Here is a 20311-nt window from a genome sequence, read left to right as displayed (position 1 = left end):
TGCAAAGCATGAAACTGAAAATACATTTGCCCTTTGTAATGTTGAAGAAAGAGACCCTTAGTAAGTGTATGTACGTAGTTGTTGGTAATTGCAGTCCAATGGCGTTTGGATAAAGTCATGTATTGTGTTTTGAGTGATGTTTGAACATTATACTGATACTTAAACAGTTCTTCAGAAGCTGCCACATCCACATGTACATGTCCACATGCACATCCACAATGCACATCTCCATACCTGTGACTCTATCCTAAAAGGAAAATATAACAGTACAAAAGTCAACAATAAGTTACAAGAGTGCTTTTATTAAGACACCAAAACTCCACTAAACAGACTCAGTCACAATAGCAGTTTCTGCTGAGCGTGCAAGGTATCAAACACAAGCTACTGATTTGCATTTCATCCTGAAGACTGGTGCTCAGCTTTTGTAAATGGCACAGCTCCACTGAAATCAACAGGCAACTCTCTAGTCCTGTCACTTTCAAAAGGTTCAGGACTGTAAGTACTAAAAACTAGAAAAATATTTATAGTAAAATAGCTTATCCTTTCACTGTGTGCAGAAAGCAAACACATTATATACTTGAGAGCAAATTGAGCACAAGTTAAGAGACTCCTACATAATAAAAAGCTAATGGTTATGTTCATCAGACTCTAAGATTGCAAAGATAATTTGCAGTTTCACTAATGAGTTGCAACCAAACGGATCTTTTTTTATATCAGGATCTGGTAACTGATATTTCAGCAAGGAAAAGATAAGTCAAAGATTTTTACTCCTTATAGATTCACTTGAATCAAAAGCAGAATGAAATGATTATTCTGAAATGTATTGGTGTCTTTAAAAGGTGTATATATAACCTCTAAGATCAATCAGTACGACCTTTTGCAAAATGTAGAAGTCCTTTACCCAGTAATCTTATTACCTAACAGAAATTGGACTAGGGCGATGGAAGCTAGCAGCTTTCCAATGCTATTCTGTACCTAAAAAAAATCAGTACCTAAATGCTATGGCTACTAAGAGTATTTGTGAGTTCAAGTTAGTGACCAATTTCCACTAAGAGTTATTTACAATGGTGTCCATTGAGCTTAAAGAGGAATTAGCTTGTTCACTGTAAATCACTGAATTACATGTGACCCAGACGCAGCAGACTCTTATCACTGCGCAGGAGGAATGCATGCAGCAATCAGAACCAAAGGGTGGTGGGGACAAGTTACCACACCGCTTTACTCTCCATCTTCTAACACGCTCACTGAAGTGAAGGTTTGGGGCAGCAGAGTAAAGAGGAGTGCCCTGGGAAAGAGTCCTGCAGGAGACGCTTACTGTGTGGAAAAGATTTTTGTTCCAGTTTACCCAGCGGAAGAAACTGTTGTCATTCATGTCCTTCTAATGTATGGAGCATGTAAATTAAACCTTTGCTGCTGCACTAACAGTAGGGTCTTGAAGCCAGGAAAAATTCAGCTCAAATTTATAACTATTCTGTTGTAATTGGAGTGCTCTCACTTAGGTGGGCAGCACACTGTGGCTTGACTGCACAATCATTGTGGTCTAATTAAACAGAATATGTAGGTACCAATTGACTTATCTGGAAAAACATGGGCTGCCAGTAGGAAAAAATAGTTTCTTTTTTCGTTTTTTTTTTTCACTGAGTCCTTGTCGATTAAAGAATTTACAATCGAATCTCAAAACTCATGCTGAAGAACACTCCGAGTAGGTTAAGCTCCAGATTCATGGTGCCTTTTCTTTATTTGGTGGCAAATCCAATACTTGCTCTCCAGCTTCTGTATACTTAAGGCGTTGCACAATTAGGTCTTCAACATTGCTGCAGCTCAAAGTTTCAACCTCACCTTAAGTCAACAGTGAATTACAAACTGAAAAGGAGATCTCTCTAAGGGTTTGCTGATTTACTTCCTGGAATATTTATAGAAACATGCAGCTTGTTAATAGTAATGGCACAAATGATGCTAAGATGGGCACATAGTAATGTGGCACAGTAGGAGAGCCAAATCTTGGAACTTGAATAGAGAACCATGAAGTCGTTCTTTTTTCCCTTCTATTTTATCCATGGAAAAACCTGCCAAAATTCACTTCAACCTGGAGCTGCAGTCACAAATAGTTCTTAGGACACCAGGAAAGAGCCAGATCGCTAAAAAAAAAAAAAAAAAAAAGAGGGGGGATAGAAGCTTTTTGTATGCGACATTAATTTGGAAGAGTCAGTGTTGCAACCAGTCATGACCACCATTGTGAAGAGTAATGAAAGCCAAATGCTGAGTGAAGACAAGCTTCAGTTCTCCATGTGATGAGACATGATCCAACTATAAAAAATAGAAAACAGACTAATCATGATTGAGAAAGGTAATCAACTACCTTCCAAAGAAAGTAAATACATAGGAAAGAAGAGCTGAGTAGTTCCAGCATCTAAAAGGAGCCATTAGCTGAGACTCCAACGTGATGTATAAGCGTTATGAGCCTGACAATAGCCTTTGTGCTACAACCTCATTGCACAACTCCAGAATTCCCATTACTATCCAGTATTGCAATCACCCGTGACCATTCATGAAAGCAGAATGATGAATGAAGACAAGCCATTCTTCTCTCTGTGGAGAGACTCGAGGCTTCATATATAGCTTTTAATTTAACAGACCTAGATATGCCTTTTATGCTGGATTACGGCTCCCTAGTGGGACCGGTATCACGGATGGCACTGGACAGCTGCTGGAGCTGTACCAAGGAGCCCAGGTACCTTCCCTTCGGGCTCCCGACAGGCAGCCCTGCCCAGCCTTTGGGAAGCAATCAGAGCATCACCCTCACCTACAGCGATCTTCTAGGAGCTGCCCATAGATGACTACAGAGGGTGGTCTCCGTAATGTAAGACTAGGGGAAATAGAGCCAATAGTGACTATTCAAGACTTTACAAGCAGATAGCTGGGATACAGTCTTCCCTGTCCTTTCTCTGTGATATATATTAAGCGTTATTGTACTTAGTGAAGCAAACTAAATTATCTGCAAATAATGATGATTCATGATGAGTCTCGTGAATTTACTGTGGTGATGGCAGCTGCATTGTCATGTATATGAGGCCTCCATCAGGAAAGGGTTACTGACTAACTCTGATAACAATGTCAACTAAGCCTGTTCCCAGGAACAGAATTCAATCAGATCTGCAGTAAATATCCTTGAGTTGTGAAGCAAAGGTGTTCTTTTCCAGCAAGCCAGCTTTCTCATCTCTTTCTCCTCCTCTTAAAGGGACAAACATACAAATGGTGGTGAGCAGCTAGAACACACTTATTTTACAGAAAAAGTGCTGAATCCTACGGTGCTCTGGAAAAGTGTTAAATTCACAGGTTGCAGAGGCAGAATGTGTGGTAGTGGTTAACACTCCTCAGAGATGTCTTTTCAGACTCTCTGCAAGCACTTGTAAGTGCTGCTTATGCATTATCAATATTTCAAGCTCTCTCTGTCTAACATCCCACTATTTTCTTGAAAAACATCCCCCCCCAAAAAAAAAAATTGAACCCAAGCTTTTGCAGAAAGGGCTAACGTCTGAAGCAAATTAGCTTCTGAAGCAGATTTATAGAGAGAGTGGTAAAGTTTCTCTCCTTTATTACACCAATCCATGATCCAAAACGAAAAGTGATATGCTTTTTGTGGAAATGGTTATTGGTGTTCTTCTAAAGTGGTGTGTCATGTACTCTGATTGAGACCGAAGTCATGAAGGAAGATGAAGAAGAGAAGGTTGTCTTCCTCTTCTGTAGTCTGCAGCATTTGAAAACAGGTGAGAACAGTAGGAATTTCATTCTTACTTCGACGATCTTTACCCACAGCAAACAGAACAGGAGGTTCAAATACTCTTAAACAGAGGAGGATCATCTGCAAGTATTTAACCATTTCAGGAAAAGATAAACAGCTAAAAAAGGTAACTGATCATGATTCAGTACTCACATCTGGTAACTTGGAGATTGCTAATCGTAGAACACTTGGTAGCTGAAGTTGTCAGACTTGATTCTGAAGTTGTATCTTCCTGTCTTTCGCTGGTACTGGAAAATGAGAAGGCTCACAACTCCCAGCACAAAGACAAACACAGTAAAGGCAATGAGGATGATGTATCCAACTCCCATTCCAGCCTCTGTCTCTCTCTTCAAATCAGATGCTTGAAAGAACCAAGAGGTGAAAGGAAAAAGGTTTGAAATTCCTAAATCTTTTCCTGGGCTAAGAAACAAGCCCTGCCTTCAAATTAGCCAACATGCCTGTTGAAGCACAGGGCTGTGATACAGAAGTGAATCAGCCTTTTGGGGAGGGTGATTCTCATGGAAAGGTCTCTGAGCCAGAGTCCAAGTTCTCTTTTTACATACAAGTATAGAGTCCCTGCAGACATGAGTGTGACGTGTCTTTGGAATTTGACTCTACAATTTTCTGTTAATAAGAATTAAAGGATCAGCACTGGTGACTTTTTGAAATACTGCCTTACTTTCAGAATGACCCTAGAGGTGAAGCATTCTCCCATCTTAATCCTGCCCCCATTCATCTATGATTATTAAAACCCACTGATTTGCTTTTATCTCATGTGTAACACTTCTTTAAACAAAAAGTATTTAGGGAAGGATTCTCCATGTGTGCTGGGTCTCTAAGCTCCCATTCTAGTCAGCAGAGATCTGGCTGGGGCAGTCAGTGGAGGCAGGCAGGTGAGTCACACTGTCTGGCAGACATGGCATGGGACCTGCAGGAGACCTATAGTCTTTTGGAATAGCACCCAGACACTGAGGGGAAGGAAAGAATAGGGCACCATGGGTCAGGAGCACTAAATGCTTATGTGTGGGCAAGAGTCAAGTCCCTTGTTGCCAGCGGTCTCCCTCACCAGGAGGCTCCACTGACCATCGGCAGAACGTGTTCGCCTGGTTCACATGTAGACATTCCCATGTATTTGTCCAAATCTGCAAGCAGAATCCCCTCTCCCTTTAACATTATGCCTCTATTCATGTTTGTACATGTACTCTTGCACGCTTCTAATTCATTCTTGTAAATGCTTGATGCACCTACAAAAACATCTATTTGTCTGCATACATTTTCAGGACAGCACTTATTTAGCCAAGCAGTACCTGAGGTGCACAGATAATGCATACATGCCTGGCCAAAGGGCACTGTTGGCAGCCACAGAGGTGCGCAACAGCGGTGTCCAACCTACGTAACATCCAGGGCATCATTCCAAGACAGGCCAAAGCAGTGTTGCATAATATATTTAGGCTTATTTCTGAGTTTCAGTATGAAACAAAGGAATAAAAAAGAAGGTGCACAGTGGAAATGGCAGCCTGTAGCCAGACACAGACAGAAGAGGCCTTCCTGAGGACATGTATCAATGGTCTTTGCTATAGCATGTGGCCAAGCAGTAGAGGCAGAGCAGTTAAAGCTTTTTTCATGTTTCATTGCAGCAGCTTAGCTGACATCATAATTCATGTTGTCTCCTTCAACAGAGAGACGCATATCACTGTCTAGGTCTAGCCTCACACTTAAAATGCAATGTGAGTCTCCAAATTGGAAATAGGAGACAATATCTAGGACTGCTACCTTTGCCTAGGAATCGATGTAGTACAACCCAAATAAAGCTACCCTCACTAGAGTTCCTTTTGTGTAATGACCATTTTTCAATATTAGAAATGCATTGGGGTCTCCAGTGAAAATGGGAGTGAGATCTGCTTGATATAAGTGCTGTACAAAGAAAGCTCTATTAATTGCTAAGTTTTGAAAAAAGAACTAATTCAGAAATTAACATTGAAGGCCTATTCTAACAGACTAATACTTGCATATAATGGGAAAAAATACAATATGCTAAGTCAGAGCCAGTTTCTAGGTCCAAAAGAACATTGTGACCATCACAGCAGAGGAGAAAAAAATACCCTGAACCCACTAACAGTCCAGCACTAACTTATCTCCACAGTCAGAAGAGTGTTAACTGACTGGCAAAACAGGCAACCAGCAGGAGGAAAGGGGGTCACTTCTGTCTATTCACAGTAGCCATGTGTTAAAACTCTGATACTGGTGTGTACAAATACTCTCAATGCATGTTTTATGCTAGTAAGATATGAATGCAAATGGCTGGAGGAGGCCAAATGACTGAAAATGTTAGGGGCCACAGGTGCCCTTGAAAACATCACTTGGGGTAAATGCAGAAGAGGCAGATGCATAACAAATTAGACCTTGCTTGTACACAGTGCTGGTGTTCACTCTCTATTAACCTGTATGTACCACTCCATCAGATTAACCAAGGTGCTGTGCATCAGCCGTGCTCTGCCATTTTCCCTCACGGTAGCAATGAAGTCAGTACCAAGGAGTCTAAGGAAACACAACAACACAATCTCTTATCTCCTCTGATTTTGGACTCCAGAGCTCAATATAATTGCGGTATAACAATAGTGTAGAGTAAACACTTGAAAAACTGATTGCAATCTAAAAAATTCAAGCTGCTTTCACACTTTACAATTGTAATAACTGTTTGATTTTGTGACTGTTGTACTTGCTACCCTGTGCAAATAGCTACCCGACGCACTTTATCCTCTTCCTTTCTATATTCCCTTGACAATCTGACAGTCACTTCACCGAGGAGGGCACATGCTTTTCCACACTGCCACATGGCTTCAGTAAGAACGCCTGCTCCTCAGAAAAATATGCAGAGGGGCATGAAAACCTTGTATCACAGGTCTTCAGGTTCCTTTGCCAGTGAAAAAGAATCTTGAAATGACAGTTACTCTGTGTCCCCTTTTTGTAAGCATCTACTCATAACTCACCAGACGATTTACATAGGGGTCCCCAAGACGTTCTGTACGCAGCGATGGTTTCACCAGTCTTCAGGGATCGAACGGCATGGCATCTCTGCAACAATCAATTCAAACTCCAATGAGTAATATGGCTTACTAATTAAAAATACAAAGCCCTCTGATGAGTATGTGAAAGCCTAGTGCTATTCTCACTCATTGGGGTTTTTGTTTCTTAATGTCATGCTTTGTTAAACTGAAATGAGCACCAAATGGAAGTTCAAAAGGAATGGCATTAGGGAAACATCAGTATAAAATCTGTAATTAGTCACACTGGAAAACACTGCTGTGAACAGACATTCCACACAGACAATCTCTTTCTTTTCATTAACTTTCTGTTTGTTTTAGAGAAACCTTATGGGAGAATAAATTTCTCACTATTTCTATATGCCAGGTTTTTGCAAACATTTTTGTTTGAATGTTTCTACTGCCCATGGCAGGCACAGCAGGTACTACAACCAGCACCAGCAAAAGGCAACCTTCAGCCCCTGCCAAGCTGTGTGTCATTTTGAAGCAACGCACAACTCTTCAGTGACATATGAACTACTAATCTGGGAACTACTAGTTTGAAAGCCCTGCCCTGTGAAACCTTGGGGATTAGCTGCTTTAGCTTTGCGTAAGCAGCACTTGCAGAATACACAGCACGCACATCTTTTGCACACTTCCTCGGTAGCACCGTTCAGTTTGTTTGCTATCTTTTTGGTTTAAGTTGCAACCTAAAGGTCTCTGATGGGAACCATAGCCTGTTGAGATTATTCAAAAGATACTGTGGCTCTCCTGGAAGTGCACATAAAAACAGAGAAACGGCAGTACCATACTATAATCAGCAAAAGAAAGCAGGGAAGTGCAAGGGTGTCTTACCAGCTTGTCTACACAAGAATGTCTCACCAGTGTTACCAGCCTGTTACACTGAAAAACCTCTACAATCCACTGTCAGCAAGTGTCTTTAGGTAGGTCAGCCCCCAGAAAAATACTCATATAGCTGCGACTTTGGCTTGCCCTCGAATAGCTTTCCCAGCTAGGCGGATCCATTAGAGAATACGGTTACATAGCTGCTCCCTGATGTCGATGATTTTTTGGTTCCACATGGCCATGGAGCAGCCACGTTCCACCAAACATATGCACGGTGGTGGCACATCGCTCCTCTTCCCATTCAAAGTCGTGTTCCTTATTCATTCCTTACTACATTGCTCCCCAGCCTGTCTATTTTTTTCTACTCTAAACTTTAGAGCACCTTATTCTCTTCTGCCAAGAAAACAAGGAATAAAAAGACTGGGTAAGAAGAAATAATAGAAGATATGTCTCAATTTTGTGGGCAAAGAGATGAAACAAATCTGCCCTGAAGCAACTCAGTATTCTCCAGAGTAGCAGACAGATCAGAGGATCAGATCCCAGACCCTGGGCACTTTCCCAGCCATCTCACATTATTTCCAAATATACTCGTTCTTGCTCCAATTTTCATCAATCTTTGCACCTCCTGCAGCTCCTTTCTCTTCTTTGTGAAAGCCATTGTCATCCTGTGTAGATGTGCCTAGTACTTGTCTTCTCCGCATAGCATTTTAGTCTCAATCTAAGATACTGAATTCACTAACTTTTCATAGGGGGTAAATTTTGCATAGGAGAATGAACAGTATATCTCATATGTATGTAGGAATAACATAGAATATATTAAAGAAGAGGGCCTCACTGATTAACTCCGCTGTGCCTTGTTTATCGCAGATGTCAATCTCAATCAAACCTCACCTTGGGCTAGCAGAATTACCCCATCACAGACCCCTGTAATTCAGATCAAAGCCAGTCCTTTAGTTAACCTTGTTCCTAAACTCTAATCCATACAGCGAAAGCCTGCTCTAACAGCAAACCCGGCGGCTCCTAGCAAAGCAACTCTTTGATTCCTTACAGCAGCCACACAGTCCCTGTCCTGCCCATCCCCCTCATTCCCCTGCCTTGCACCCACCACCATGTCCCTCCTCAGCTGTGCAGGGCACACGGTGAACTCGGAGAGGGCACCACCTCCTCCAAAGGAGGGCATAGGCCGGGCGTTGCTGAAGCCCTGATTTTAACACGCAAATTCAGCTGTGAAAACTGGAGCCGTTTGTCAGTCATGTTTCCTGTTCCTCCCTTTTTTTTTTTTAATCTGGAGGAAGTTTTATACTTTGAGAAAGGAAACAAGTATCTTCTGCTAGCCATTTTTAATCTTTTAGGAAGAGATCGTTTGCTTTATAATGGGCTTAAACTGAGTTATTTAGAGCTAGAGGAAAGTGTTAAACAATGGAGGAACACCAAACTGCTAATGAAAACATCCTTGATAGAAAAAGAGCCAGGAAGGCTGGCAGAGAGAGAGGAGAATTCCTGTGTGTCTGCTATAAAGAAAAAAAAAGCCATCAGCAAACCTTATTTTTTCTTATTTCTGTGGTAGCAACACATTTTTAGATGAAGCAGTGTGTATCAGTTAGAAGTAAAAAGAAACAAAGCAATGCTTTGGAGCACAGACAATTAGAAACTGAAGTTGTTATCAGAACATTGCTTGGTTTATTGCTTTAGAAAGCAATAGGGTTTTAAAAAGCCGTAATAAACTCTATTAGAGTCACAGCCCTAGAAACTTAATGCCACTGAGCTTCCGTTCCTGGCACCTAAACTCTCACCTGGAGAAGCAAATCTCTAGGGGGAAGAAAAGGAAAGAAAAACATCCCAAATCAACTTTCCTGCTGACACTGTCAATATGAGCGCTCGCTTTTTTGTGACATGTCTGTCTGAGCTGACACGTTTCTGAACAGCCTATCTCATTGTGACTTCTGTTCATTGCCTTATAGCCACCCCTCTGCAGAATCTCAGATGCCCCAACTTTGATTTCCCCATTTCTGTGCAAGCTCCATGCTTTTAGCTGTGAGGATGAGGAACAGGAAGAAAGGCGGACACTTCCATATGGTTGTAGTTCTTCCCACTCCTCTCTGCTCTCAGCAGAGAATGAAGGAAAACTTCAAGAGCTAGTCTAAACCCTGTTTGGAAACATTACTCCTTCAATTCCATAGCAGGACTGCATATGGCACGTCGGAGAAAAACAGCATATCGGAGCAAAATACTTACTGTCCTGCAGGTTTTTCCTTGTGTCTCCATACAAATACGTATTTTGCAGTGTAGGTAAACCACAGAATTGTTGACAAAGGAAAAAATTTTCATCTTAAACTGCGCTTTGTTTGAATTCCCATTCTCTAGCAGTGTGGTGTACGTATTTGGGATGGGACAGCTGAAAAGGAAGAGAAAACACATACATAGCAGTTAGGGCTATAGAAGGCATGTTGCGGTCATAGTACATAACTCAGGATGTAAGGTTCCTTTAGAAAACCATAGCCAGACCCGTCATGAAGCAACTCTCCAGCAGTGCAGGGGTGACAAGGGGCTATTTGCTGCTTTATTCTCACAGTATCCAAATAGAATAGGAGATTCGAGAAGTGGTTAGAGAGTTGGAAAAGAGGGAAAGTGGCAGAAGGAAGGACATAAACTTGGCCTCACCAAACACAAAGTGAAAGAACATCATATTAAAAGGAATAGCTTTTGTTACTGAGTTAAAGCTCTATCCTGTATTTTTAGGTGGCGGGTGAGCCCAGGTAATATGACATCAGGGTGAGATCAGGGATCCAGGCAGGAACAAACCTCTTCTTTTACCAGAGGCTGCATTAATACTGTCTGTGAGTCACAACACATAGGAATCAACTAACCCGCACCTTCATTGATGAGAGTCACATCAGGTCTTGGTAATACCTGAACTACAGAGAAATAGATAAAGCACACACTTTTCCATGTTCTTTCACTACTGACTGCCAAAACCACCTATTTCTTCAGGTCAAAAGTACAATTCCTCTACAAAACTATGGGGAAGACAACCAAACTCAAACAACTACCACATTACCCTTTGAAAACATTTTCTTTTCATACTTAACTTCCTTGTTCAAAGAAGGTGTGACCAGTCAGAATGATAAGGGACAGCGTACGTGAATGATGAGGACACACATAAAAGGCATTTAAAATGTTACACATTAATAGTCAGCACCACTGGAAGATCTAAGGTATGGCACATGCTATTTGCAAGTGGCTTTGCTGTACCTGTTGCTGATAAAAGCAAACGAGAAGGGATCCACTGAGTTATTAGTTGGAGTCGCCCAGCAGTCAGTGAGGACCACCTTGAGCTTGCTGCCTGCTCTCTGGATCCCCACTTCAATCAGTACATCATCACTGGCAGAGACACTGAAATTTTTTGGTATTGGGGAGTTTCCAATAAACAACTGCATTTCTGTTCTGAAGTGTCCAGATCCATGCAAATCCTCAAAGATGGTGTAAAGTCTGAAACAACAATTAATCTCCTTTAAAGACCACAAATTTGACCGTGTGTTTCTATAAATCAGTGCCTGTTTCTCCACCTCTTGCACATTTAAGTAATGAAGAGATACCTGCAGTCCAGGATGTTAGGACACTGTTCAAGAGGAAAGGGTGAAAATGCATCGAGTTTTTAGTTGGGAGGGTAGGGGCCATGGAAACGCAAGTGGGAAAACCAAAGGGTGGAATGTCTGGCAATACAAATAGAGCAGAGAGAGATATTTGAGTGGAGCTGACGGGGAACAAGACTATGAGCTGTCTTAAAGTTCAAAATAAGGAGAGTAAAAGCTTAGTGAAGAAAAGAAGCGCCAAAAAAGTTAAGGAGAAGGGACAAATCTGAACAGTAAGTGAAGGACAGGAGAAAATTATAGAGCTCGGAGAGACGGGGCCTGACAAAGACTTTGCAGGGGGGTAGAAAGGAAAATACAATGTCTGGAGGGTTAGGAAACAGAAAGTGGATTTGGTGACGACAGCTTAAGCATGGTGCTAGGCAAGAGAGAGGAGGTGCACTTGTACGAAGGGAGAACATTCACCATCAGAGCAAAGCTTGTGCTGCCACCTTTTCTGTGAGCGTGGGTTTGATTTTCTGTGAACAGTGAATTAGATTCCATCTTACTTGAAGATGGGGCCTTCCATAAAAAAGTATCTGCATTACATATCTTCTCTTTTTTCCAAGTTGATCAAAAGAGGATTTGTGGGGGTTAAAAATTGCCATCCTCAGCACCCACATAGCAGTCTGCATGCCTACATCAGTTGAAAAGATACATCATTGTTATGTTCCAAAAGCAGGAAAAGACTGTTATTGCTACACGTGATTGCCCAGGAAGGCAAAGAGGAGTCAGGAATTCTGGCTCCCGAACCTGAACCAGTAGCTTCCAAAGGTTTATTTTCATCTATGGTTTAGCCGGGCAATTGCCAATCTTGTTGGCTGTTGGATCTATCAACACCTTAGATGGAGTAGGAGAGAAGCCCATAGCAGGGATCACCTGAGCACAGGACTCACAGGATGGCAGACTACTTGGCATAGCAAGGACTGTCACTGGGTACAGCGAAGGTCCCTGAGGATTTTTCTGATGCAGCAGCGCTCGGCCACACAACAGCATTTCAAAGCAGAGAGAGTTGTTACTTACCCTTCTGCAGTGTATCCAGAGGAAGTCAAGAGATCGTTTTGAAACACACAGTGAATGGGACTGGCAACTTTTAAATGGTGGATTACTCCCTGAGCAGAAACGTCATTCCGAAGGATGGTTTTCACTATGGTATTAGTCACGTTCTGGAACACAGAAAGAAGAAAGCACAACTTGTGAACATCAGCATATCTAGGGATATAACAGAACTACAGGCTTACCAGCTTCAAGTGCTTAGGAATTCTCCATTCTCCTGGCTGCAAAAATCAAACAGATTAAACCTCTAGTATCTTATTTGCTGTACAGTGAGACAATGAAAATCCACCAGCCTTCCTCAGTCTGCTCCACAAGGGAATTTCTGTACTTTGACATGGCCTGAGCATAGCGTTTTGTTTGGGAGCCAAAGAGATAGCCATCACTCTTGTCCCCATTACTGGTAGCAATTGGGGTATTTGACTAAATATGATAATGAAATTGCTTTTAAGAAAAGAGAAGCTTCTGACAGCTGCAGAGGGAACCCAGAGAGACAGGGGAAGTGACTCTCAGTTTGGAGAAGGCCTTGAGTTTTGCTACCTGACCCCAAAGATTCCCCTTCTCTTTCTTGCTTGCCCTCCTCCCCAAACAGCGAGGTAACTTTCCACTCACAGGAAGAGGTTTTCTTTCTTCAAAGAAATTTCTTCGTCCAACATTTCAGCAACTAATAGACTGTACCCCTAGCTAAGGATCTGCCATTGCCCCCCTCCTCACCCCACCCCCGAGACCAAAACAAAATGCTCCGGGGCTTCTTCGCATTCACCAGCTCAGGGGACTTACAGTCTCAACTTCAGTGCCACAGTCGTTCCAGCCTGCCTGCAGCACAACGTGAGTGCCGTTGCTGATGCTCACGTTGCAGCGAGGCTCCCCCAGGTACAGGGAGGTTTCCGGGATAGACTCCTGCTGTAAAAATCTCTTCTGGACAGCAAGGACGATCTTCTCGATTTCACAGAACACTCTCACTGCATCTTTAATGGAAATCTCCTGGGCAGGTTTAATGACGGGGACAGGAGATGCTTGAGGAGAAACGTCAGGAGTTGACACAGAATTTGTGGTGAGAGGAGGCAGCATCAGGCTGGAGAACATGGTGTCCTCCAGAGCTTTGTGCTCAGCAGTAGAGAAGTCCAATGAAGCAGGGGAGGAAACATAAGATGAAGTTTGCAAAGATGTTGCAGGTAAAAGTGTGCTGTGTACAGGTCTCTCATCCATCAGTGTTGCCTCTTGGCTGACAGGAAATGCTGAAGAGTACCAAAAATAAAGGTACTGTTGTAATTTACAGATTCAAATTGATTTCATAAGGTAAGAGCAAACCCTTAGGAGGAAATTCACAGTTACTGGCAGGAAACTAGCTTCTTTTGGTTTTTTAACCCGCTCTACTTACTGCCAAAGCTGTGGCTTTTCTTTAAGAAAAGCGCAAGACATACATAAAGCTGAAGTCCTTTATTTCCTGAGAGCTGCAATAATTAGTGTGCTCATGGTAAACATGTATATTTAGCTTTTGGAGTATCAGTGCTTGCAAGAGATCCCCAGCTGGAAGCTGCTCAGCAAGTGTTTATGTTTTTTTTGCCTAGTACTCTAGGAGACTGCACACTTCTGGATGTGGGGTATAAACAGGAGCAGAGTTTGTTAAGAAACCTGGCCCCATTTGTGACCAGTTGGTACCCAAAAGATATGATCCTGAGCGTTTTGGAAAACCCATTTTGGGGGAAGTGCAGGACAAACCTCATGTAGCAGGCCCACATTGCACATATGTGTCCTGAGAGACACAGTGGGGAGTTGAACAAATGTGTTCATAGCAATCTTTAATGTTTTCAGGAAGAAAGCAAGCAGGGGAAAAGGGGAAGCACAGGTTGAGATCAATGTGTGTGTCGCACACCCGACAACCAGCACAGGCTCTGGGGTTACCCCATGGCTCTTTGCTGGCAGAAACAACCTATTTGAATACAGTCCACCACTGACTTAGAGAGCACCAAGACAATAAACTCCATTTGCAGTGAAACACAAAGGATGTGTCTCATCGCACAAAAAATCTCTTAAATAATTTTAATGGGTTATACAAATCGCATCTATTTCCCAAGCAACATATAAAATCTGTACATATATATATATATATATATCTCCTTCTGGAACTCCCCAGGTTTTGGAAATGCCCCAAATTTAAAAGTTGCTGATTTGAACGGAAGAGGAAGAAAAAGAAAAGCCTGAGCTCTTTCAGAGCTGAATTTCCCAAAAGCTCATTATCATAATGCTAAATATCTTGGTTAAACAAAACTGAGCAAAAGTCGGTATCAGTTGACAAATCCTTGTGACTTCACCCAGAGTAGCTTATCGCTGTGGTTACAAAACCAAATATAAATTACTGAAGAAGCCCGAAAGAATTTAGGAGCTTAAAGACCCGTCATATGTCAGCTAACAAATGATTTAAGGAAAGAGAGAAGCTATATGAATTGACTCATACAAAAAAGTAGTTTCTAATACCAACATTTCATCCCTGCTGCCATACAGAGGTCATAGTGCTTTCTGTTACCTCCTCTGTTATCTCTGCTATCCCTTCTGATACTGCTAATGAAAATAACTAACAATCTTGACAATCCTATCTAATTTTAATGGCAAATATGAGAAAACAGGACTGTTAAAAGAACCTTACAAAGACAGCATTAAATATTAATATAGTAAACTCTCATGACGGAGTATTACAGTCAGAAATACTTAAAGTCTGCTGCAAGACTTTTCCTATTAGGATCCAGCTGAAAACAATGAACCAAATTCATCCCTGGCAAAATTTCAAGACCTGTGGCAAGTGTGACCATGATCCAATAAAGATCAGACCACTAAGTTTTCAGTTAGCCATTAGACAATAAAAAAAATTTTTGCCTTCACAGCTTCTTCCAGGCCTTTCTGGATGCACATCAGCAAATCCTTCATTGCAGCTGCACTGGTAAAACCCAAGTGTGTTATGGCACGATGCATCCGGGGAGCAGTCATCTTCTTCGCTTTTGCACTCATCATAATCTGTTGGGTATATTCAAGCAAAAGGCAAAGGTTGAGAGTGTATAAATGAAAATGCGATGGTTCTGAAACTGGAGCATGGTCGTATTATCATGATATCACGGCGGGATGACACCTCTTAGGTGTGATACTCTACTGTACTTGTCAGGCAGCTGCTGGGTCTAGAAGAGGTGGGACACTGGAAGAACAGCCTAGAGGGCTAATTGCAAGGCACTGACAAAACCCTGAAGGAGCTGTGCTACCAATGATGCTCAGCAGATACTCACTGAAATGTAGGCACCCTGCTGCAGAGCTCCTATCCTCCTAAACTGATAAACAGCCCAAGGGGACGCTTCTAACCCGGGAGCAAAGCAGAGGGAAATGTGTTTCAAAATTATTTTAAACACAGCTAGTTATGTCTGTGTACAGGGACCTGTTTCCACTGGTAGCTGATAAAACCCTCTAATTTGTGACCACTGTTTCTAACGTCTCTGTATCTTCTTCTCTATAAAATTAATGCTAGTTATAGACAAAAAGACCAGTTGGTTTTGTCCTTCTGGATCAGGAGTACCTTACTTATTTAATCTTTTGATGTTCTCTGAAAAAGTTTAATGGATGGATAAGCAGGAGCAATATAAGGAGGGAGAATGTCTTTTCATCCATCTGTTTTACAGATACTTTCACCTCAAAAAATACAGATTAATAATAGGCTTTATCATCTTTCTAGTTCTGAAGAAGTATTGGGATACAAGCTGCTCCTTACCGTTTATGGCGAGATTGCTCTTGTCAACTGTGAAATAGGAGCTGTGTTCAAAGGCATCACGAAAAGTGGTGATGATGTAGTAGATATCCACATCTTCTGCAATCAGTAAATTGAAACTTACCACTGTGCTCCCATTAGTAATACCCGTTATCAACACTTTAATCAGACCAGCATCCATCTGCTGAAGAACCTCAAGGGGCAGAGATTTATGTACCTGGAATAAAAACAAAATGCATGTGGAGATGGATAGATAGAAGCAATTACATTTTAGGCTTTGTACGCTGCCCAGAAGACAGCATTGCACATTACAGTTGTGCTTCATAGTCTGGAGGGAAGCAGCAGAAAACTGACCTTTTGCTTTATAACGTTTCCATTCTACAGCAGCTGAAGGATATGGTATATGTTTAACCATGCATATCAAACAAGCTAAGCAATTAAGATACCTCGTCTCTCATTTGGCATAGGTCCTTGCCTCTGGTAACAGCAAGGGAGGGAGGAGACTGCAGGGAAGCTCCCATGTTCTGCCTCTCAAAATGCCTCCAGGGAGAGGGGGCAACCCAATACGAGGAGGAGCTGCCAATGGAAGTGGAGAGGCCTCCTGACACTCTATGCTGCGTATAGATCTTGGAGGGCTCCCTTAGCTCAGGTATGTTACAGCTTAGAGCAGACCACCCTCAAGCCTTTCTTCACAGGTGATTTCTCACCAGAGCCCAGCAAATAAGCAAAATTCTCCTGCTTATCATTGAGTGTAAACTTCCCTCTTTTTAAATGCCTGGACCAGGGTAAAGAAAACAGAAGGGTGTTTCATGCCATCAGCACTGCCACACAATTCAACCTTCCATCAAGTCAGTCCTCGATTTGATTTCAGAAATATTTCATTGAAGTCTTCCCCTAGGAATATCACATTATTTCTGCAAATTCTGACTGTCACTGGGGCACACAGCCCCTACTCATGGTCCTCGCCAAGAGTCTAAGAGCAGGGCTAGAAGATGGCTCTGCCCTATTTTGAACAGGAACAGTCACTCTCAAAGTATTGCAGCACCAAATCACAGCTGAACTTAGGGCAGTCTAGAGAAATCAATAAAATAAATATTCACGGTCTGTACACAGTGACCTTGGAATTCAATAGCGGACTAAGAAAGAAAATGCCACCTTTTTCAAAGTACACTGAGCCTTATTCATGATAGCCCCCAAAGCAGCCTTCCTTACCACACTGAAGAGCAGGAGGGTCTGCTGTCTGTGGGATGGGAAAACACAACGCTGTGTGAAGCTTTGCATCAGCTGGGCTGCTCAGCCTCTCCACCATCCAGCTGGATGGAAACACCAACCCCTCTCAAAGAAATAAACAGACTGGAGCTGCATGTTCGACCTCTTCCCTTTCCACCCTCCAAGGCTGGGTGGTACCTCTGGAGGGCAGCTGCCCATGAGAACATCTCCTTCTCTTCCCATGGTCTGGAGGGCAGACCATGGGGTAGGGCACCCGGGCATACGCAGGAGTCCAGGGGGGACGGACAACAGCTTTCGCTTTTCCAGCACCGTTCCCCTTCATCTCCAGGCCCAGCACCAACCACAGGAGGAGCAGACACAGGTCAGATGGCATCACCTCACAGGACCAACCCCAGACAAGACACAAGGCTAATATTAATTCAGCTTGAAAAAACATGTTGAGAAAACATTATACACAGAAATACAGACCTATTTCTGAGAAACTCACCACAAAGAGAAACTGGTAAACATCCACAAATGCTCCCCTCAGTCCTTTTCCTCTAGTCGCCCAGACAAGGGGCCCGATAAGACTGCACTGGACTCCCTGCCTACCTGCATGTCCCAAGGGAAAGCAGGGCACGCACACACACACACGCCGAGGTTTGCATGCCAGATCTTGCCCCAACATCTAACCACAATGCAGGCAGAGTGCATACCTGAAGACTAGATGCCAGGGTAAGCACAGGCTGTGCAATACCATCCATCAACGTCCTGAAATTTCCATTACAATTGTATATTTTCTTCTCGCCCTTTCTCCAGGAGATGCTCCCAGATCCTCTGTGTTTCTTAGTATCTTTCACATGTGCCTGGGAAGTCTTTTTGAATTCTTCCACACAAATAAAAAGTGCAGCAACAGAAAGTGTGGGACATAACTCTCAAGCCTGCATCAGGCAGGTAGTACAGGCTGTTCTGAGCTATTGGTATTAAAATTGCACTTAGAAACTGCCAGCAAAAGTGCAACAGGAGACCGTCCATGGTAAGAGAGCAGCTCCCAGCAGCACATGAAGGACAAATCCCATGCCATTCCTGTCAACCCTCCTGAGCCTGGGATACACACAGCTTCCTTCTACAAAGCAGCCACTAGCTACAATGCAGGACAGAGAGAGATGGAAACAGCCATAGAATCACCTAAATTTTTGTGATTTCTCAGCATACTTGCACTTTGCCTTCACCCTCCCATGGCTGTCAGGCTCCCAGAAGATGCCAGCAGAGAGGAAGGCACAGAGCAGCAGAGCAACCGCACCGTAAGGGCCAGACGAGCGGCACTCGGCCCAGATGAGAGCTGGCACATCGCTGCCCTGCGCAGGAGAGTCGCACCTCTTTCCCAGCACCTTGCTCTGCTTTAGGACCTCTCTTTAGGGTACATCGCTCACTTCCTTCCCTAGCTCAACTTTCCAGAGAATTAAAGGGGCAGGCAGGGGCTACGTTGCGGTCACCTCCAACCCCTTCTTCCTCTACACATCTCCTGCAGGAAATATCTGGAGCAGCCGGGCTGGATTTCAGCCATGAGTTTAAGGCAGAGCTTATGTCAGTGGTGTAATGCCCAGGGGTGCAGGCAGTGACTCCTACCAGGGACAGCCCAGGGAAAAGGCAAGGCAAGGGTCAGCGGTGGGAGCCGATGGCAGAAGCAGCCTCATTTCTCTTGCACCCACGCACAGAGCTCACGCATTTTGTGCTGGATTCTCCCAGGTGACCACAGCTCTTGCGCACCTATGTGCCAAGCCTGACTTACCTGCCTGCTGTGTGTTATCCAGCCCCTACTTACTTGCCTGCTATATATTATCCAGCCCTGCAGATGGCCCCAGATTTTGCGGGCATGCTGCAGCCCTTTTCTGAGTCGCCAGAGCTGATGTGTGTTGCATGCGCTTGGTGGCAAGGTAACACTGCACAGAGCAAACCCCCTGATGCCCCTGGGAAGGGCTCCTATGCGCCTGGAAGTCCCACACAGCAAACCTTGCAGTGCCTCACAGGGCAGGCAGGCAGAGCCGGGGGCATGGAAAGAGCTAACTTCCCTATGGAAGCCTGGGCAGACCGTAGGCTGCCCTCGTCAGCCTCAGAATCTCCCGTTTCACCAAGCCAGGGGACTCTGGGGCCCCTTCTCCTCTCTCTTTCTGCTGTTTCACAAGCATGTACTGAAAAGTTGGAGGTCAGCCCTAATTTTTCATCTTTCATAGTTTTTGTCTGAACTTCTGGACATTAAATACACACACCTGTGACATCCTCTTAGCCCATCCCCAACTTCACCAGTATTCCCTTCTCATCTATCTCCTGAGGATTTTATTTTATCAGTGCTTCTTTTTACTAAGACTTAGGAATTTTTTTTGTCTGTTTTTGTTTGTTTGTTTATTTTGTTTCTGTGTTTATTCATATTTTTCCTCACAAAGCAGGACTCTGAGCTTGGAAGGTGTCAGGGGGACATTCCCTGTATGTGCATTTAGCCACTAGGTGACACTACAAAACCCTTTATCCAGAAGGCTACATGATTTCACAACAGTAAAGCCTTTTGGCTTCAGTAAAGCCTTTGACACTGTCTCCCACAGCATTCTCCTAGAGAAGCTGGCGGCTCACGGCCTAGACAGGTGCACTCTTCGCTGGGTAAAAAACTGGCTGGACGGCCGGGCCCAGAGAGTTGTGGTGAATGGAGTTAAATCCAGTTGGCGGTCGGTCACGAGGGGTGTTCCCCAGGGCTCAGTACTGGGGCCCGTCCTGTTCAATATCTTTATCAACGATCTGGACGAGGGGATCGAGTGCTCCCTCAGTAAGTCTGCAGACGACACCAAGCTGGGCGGGAGTGTTGATCTGCTGGAGGGTAGGAAGGCTCTGCAGAGGGACCTGGACAGGCTGGATCGATGGGCCGAGGCCAACTGTGTGAGGTTCAACGAGGCCAAGTGCCGGGTCCTGCACTTGGGCCACAACAACCCCAGGCAACGCTACAGGCTTGGGGAAGAGTGGCTGGAAAGCT

At 43.6% G+C, this 20311-nt stretch overlaps 1 protein-coding gene across 1 annotated transcript in view; it reads right to left on the bottom strand.

Moving 5' to 3' along the window:
* Nucleotides 1–283: 283 nt before the first annotated feature.
* Nucleotides 284–20311, bottom strand: part of UMODL1 (uromodulin like 1) — a 58765-nt gene continuing 38737 nt past the window's right edge. Inside the window, exons 14-22 of the mRNA XM_075173084.1 lie at nucleotides 16084–16297; nucleotides 15207–15344; nucleotides 13113–13570; nucleotides 12303–12445; nucleotides 10903–11139; nucleotides 9886–10045; nucleotides 6772–6856; nucleotides 3935–4142; nucleotides 284–2307 (exon numbers count right to left, since the gene is read on the bottom strand). Of these exons, the coding sequence (XP_075029185.1) occupies nucleotides 3955–4142; nucleotides 6772–6856; nucleotides 9886–10045; nucleotides 10903–11139; nucleotides 12303–12445; nucleotides 13113–13570; nucleotides 15207–15344; nucleotides 16084–16297 (1623 nt within the window). The 3' untranslated portion in view covers nucleotides 284–2307; nucleotides 3935–3954. The remainder of the gene's footprint in view (nucleotides 2308–3934; nucleotides 4143–6771; nucleotides 6857–9885; nucleotides 10046–10902; nucleotides 11140–12302; nucleotides 12446–13112; nucleotides 13571–15206; nucleotides 15345–16083; nucleotides 16298–20311) is intronic.

Source organism: Calonectris borealis, chromosome 1 (genome assembly GCF_964195595.1).
Source record: "Calonectris borealis chromosome 1, bCalBor7.hap1.2, whole genome shotgun sequence".
NCBI lineage: Eukaryota > Metazoa > Chordata > Aves > Procellariiformes > Procellariidae > Calonectris > Calonectris borealis.
Note: the sequence above shows the minus strand (reverse complement) of the source record. Positions and strands in the feature narration are given on the sequence as shown.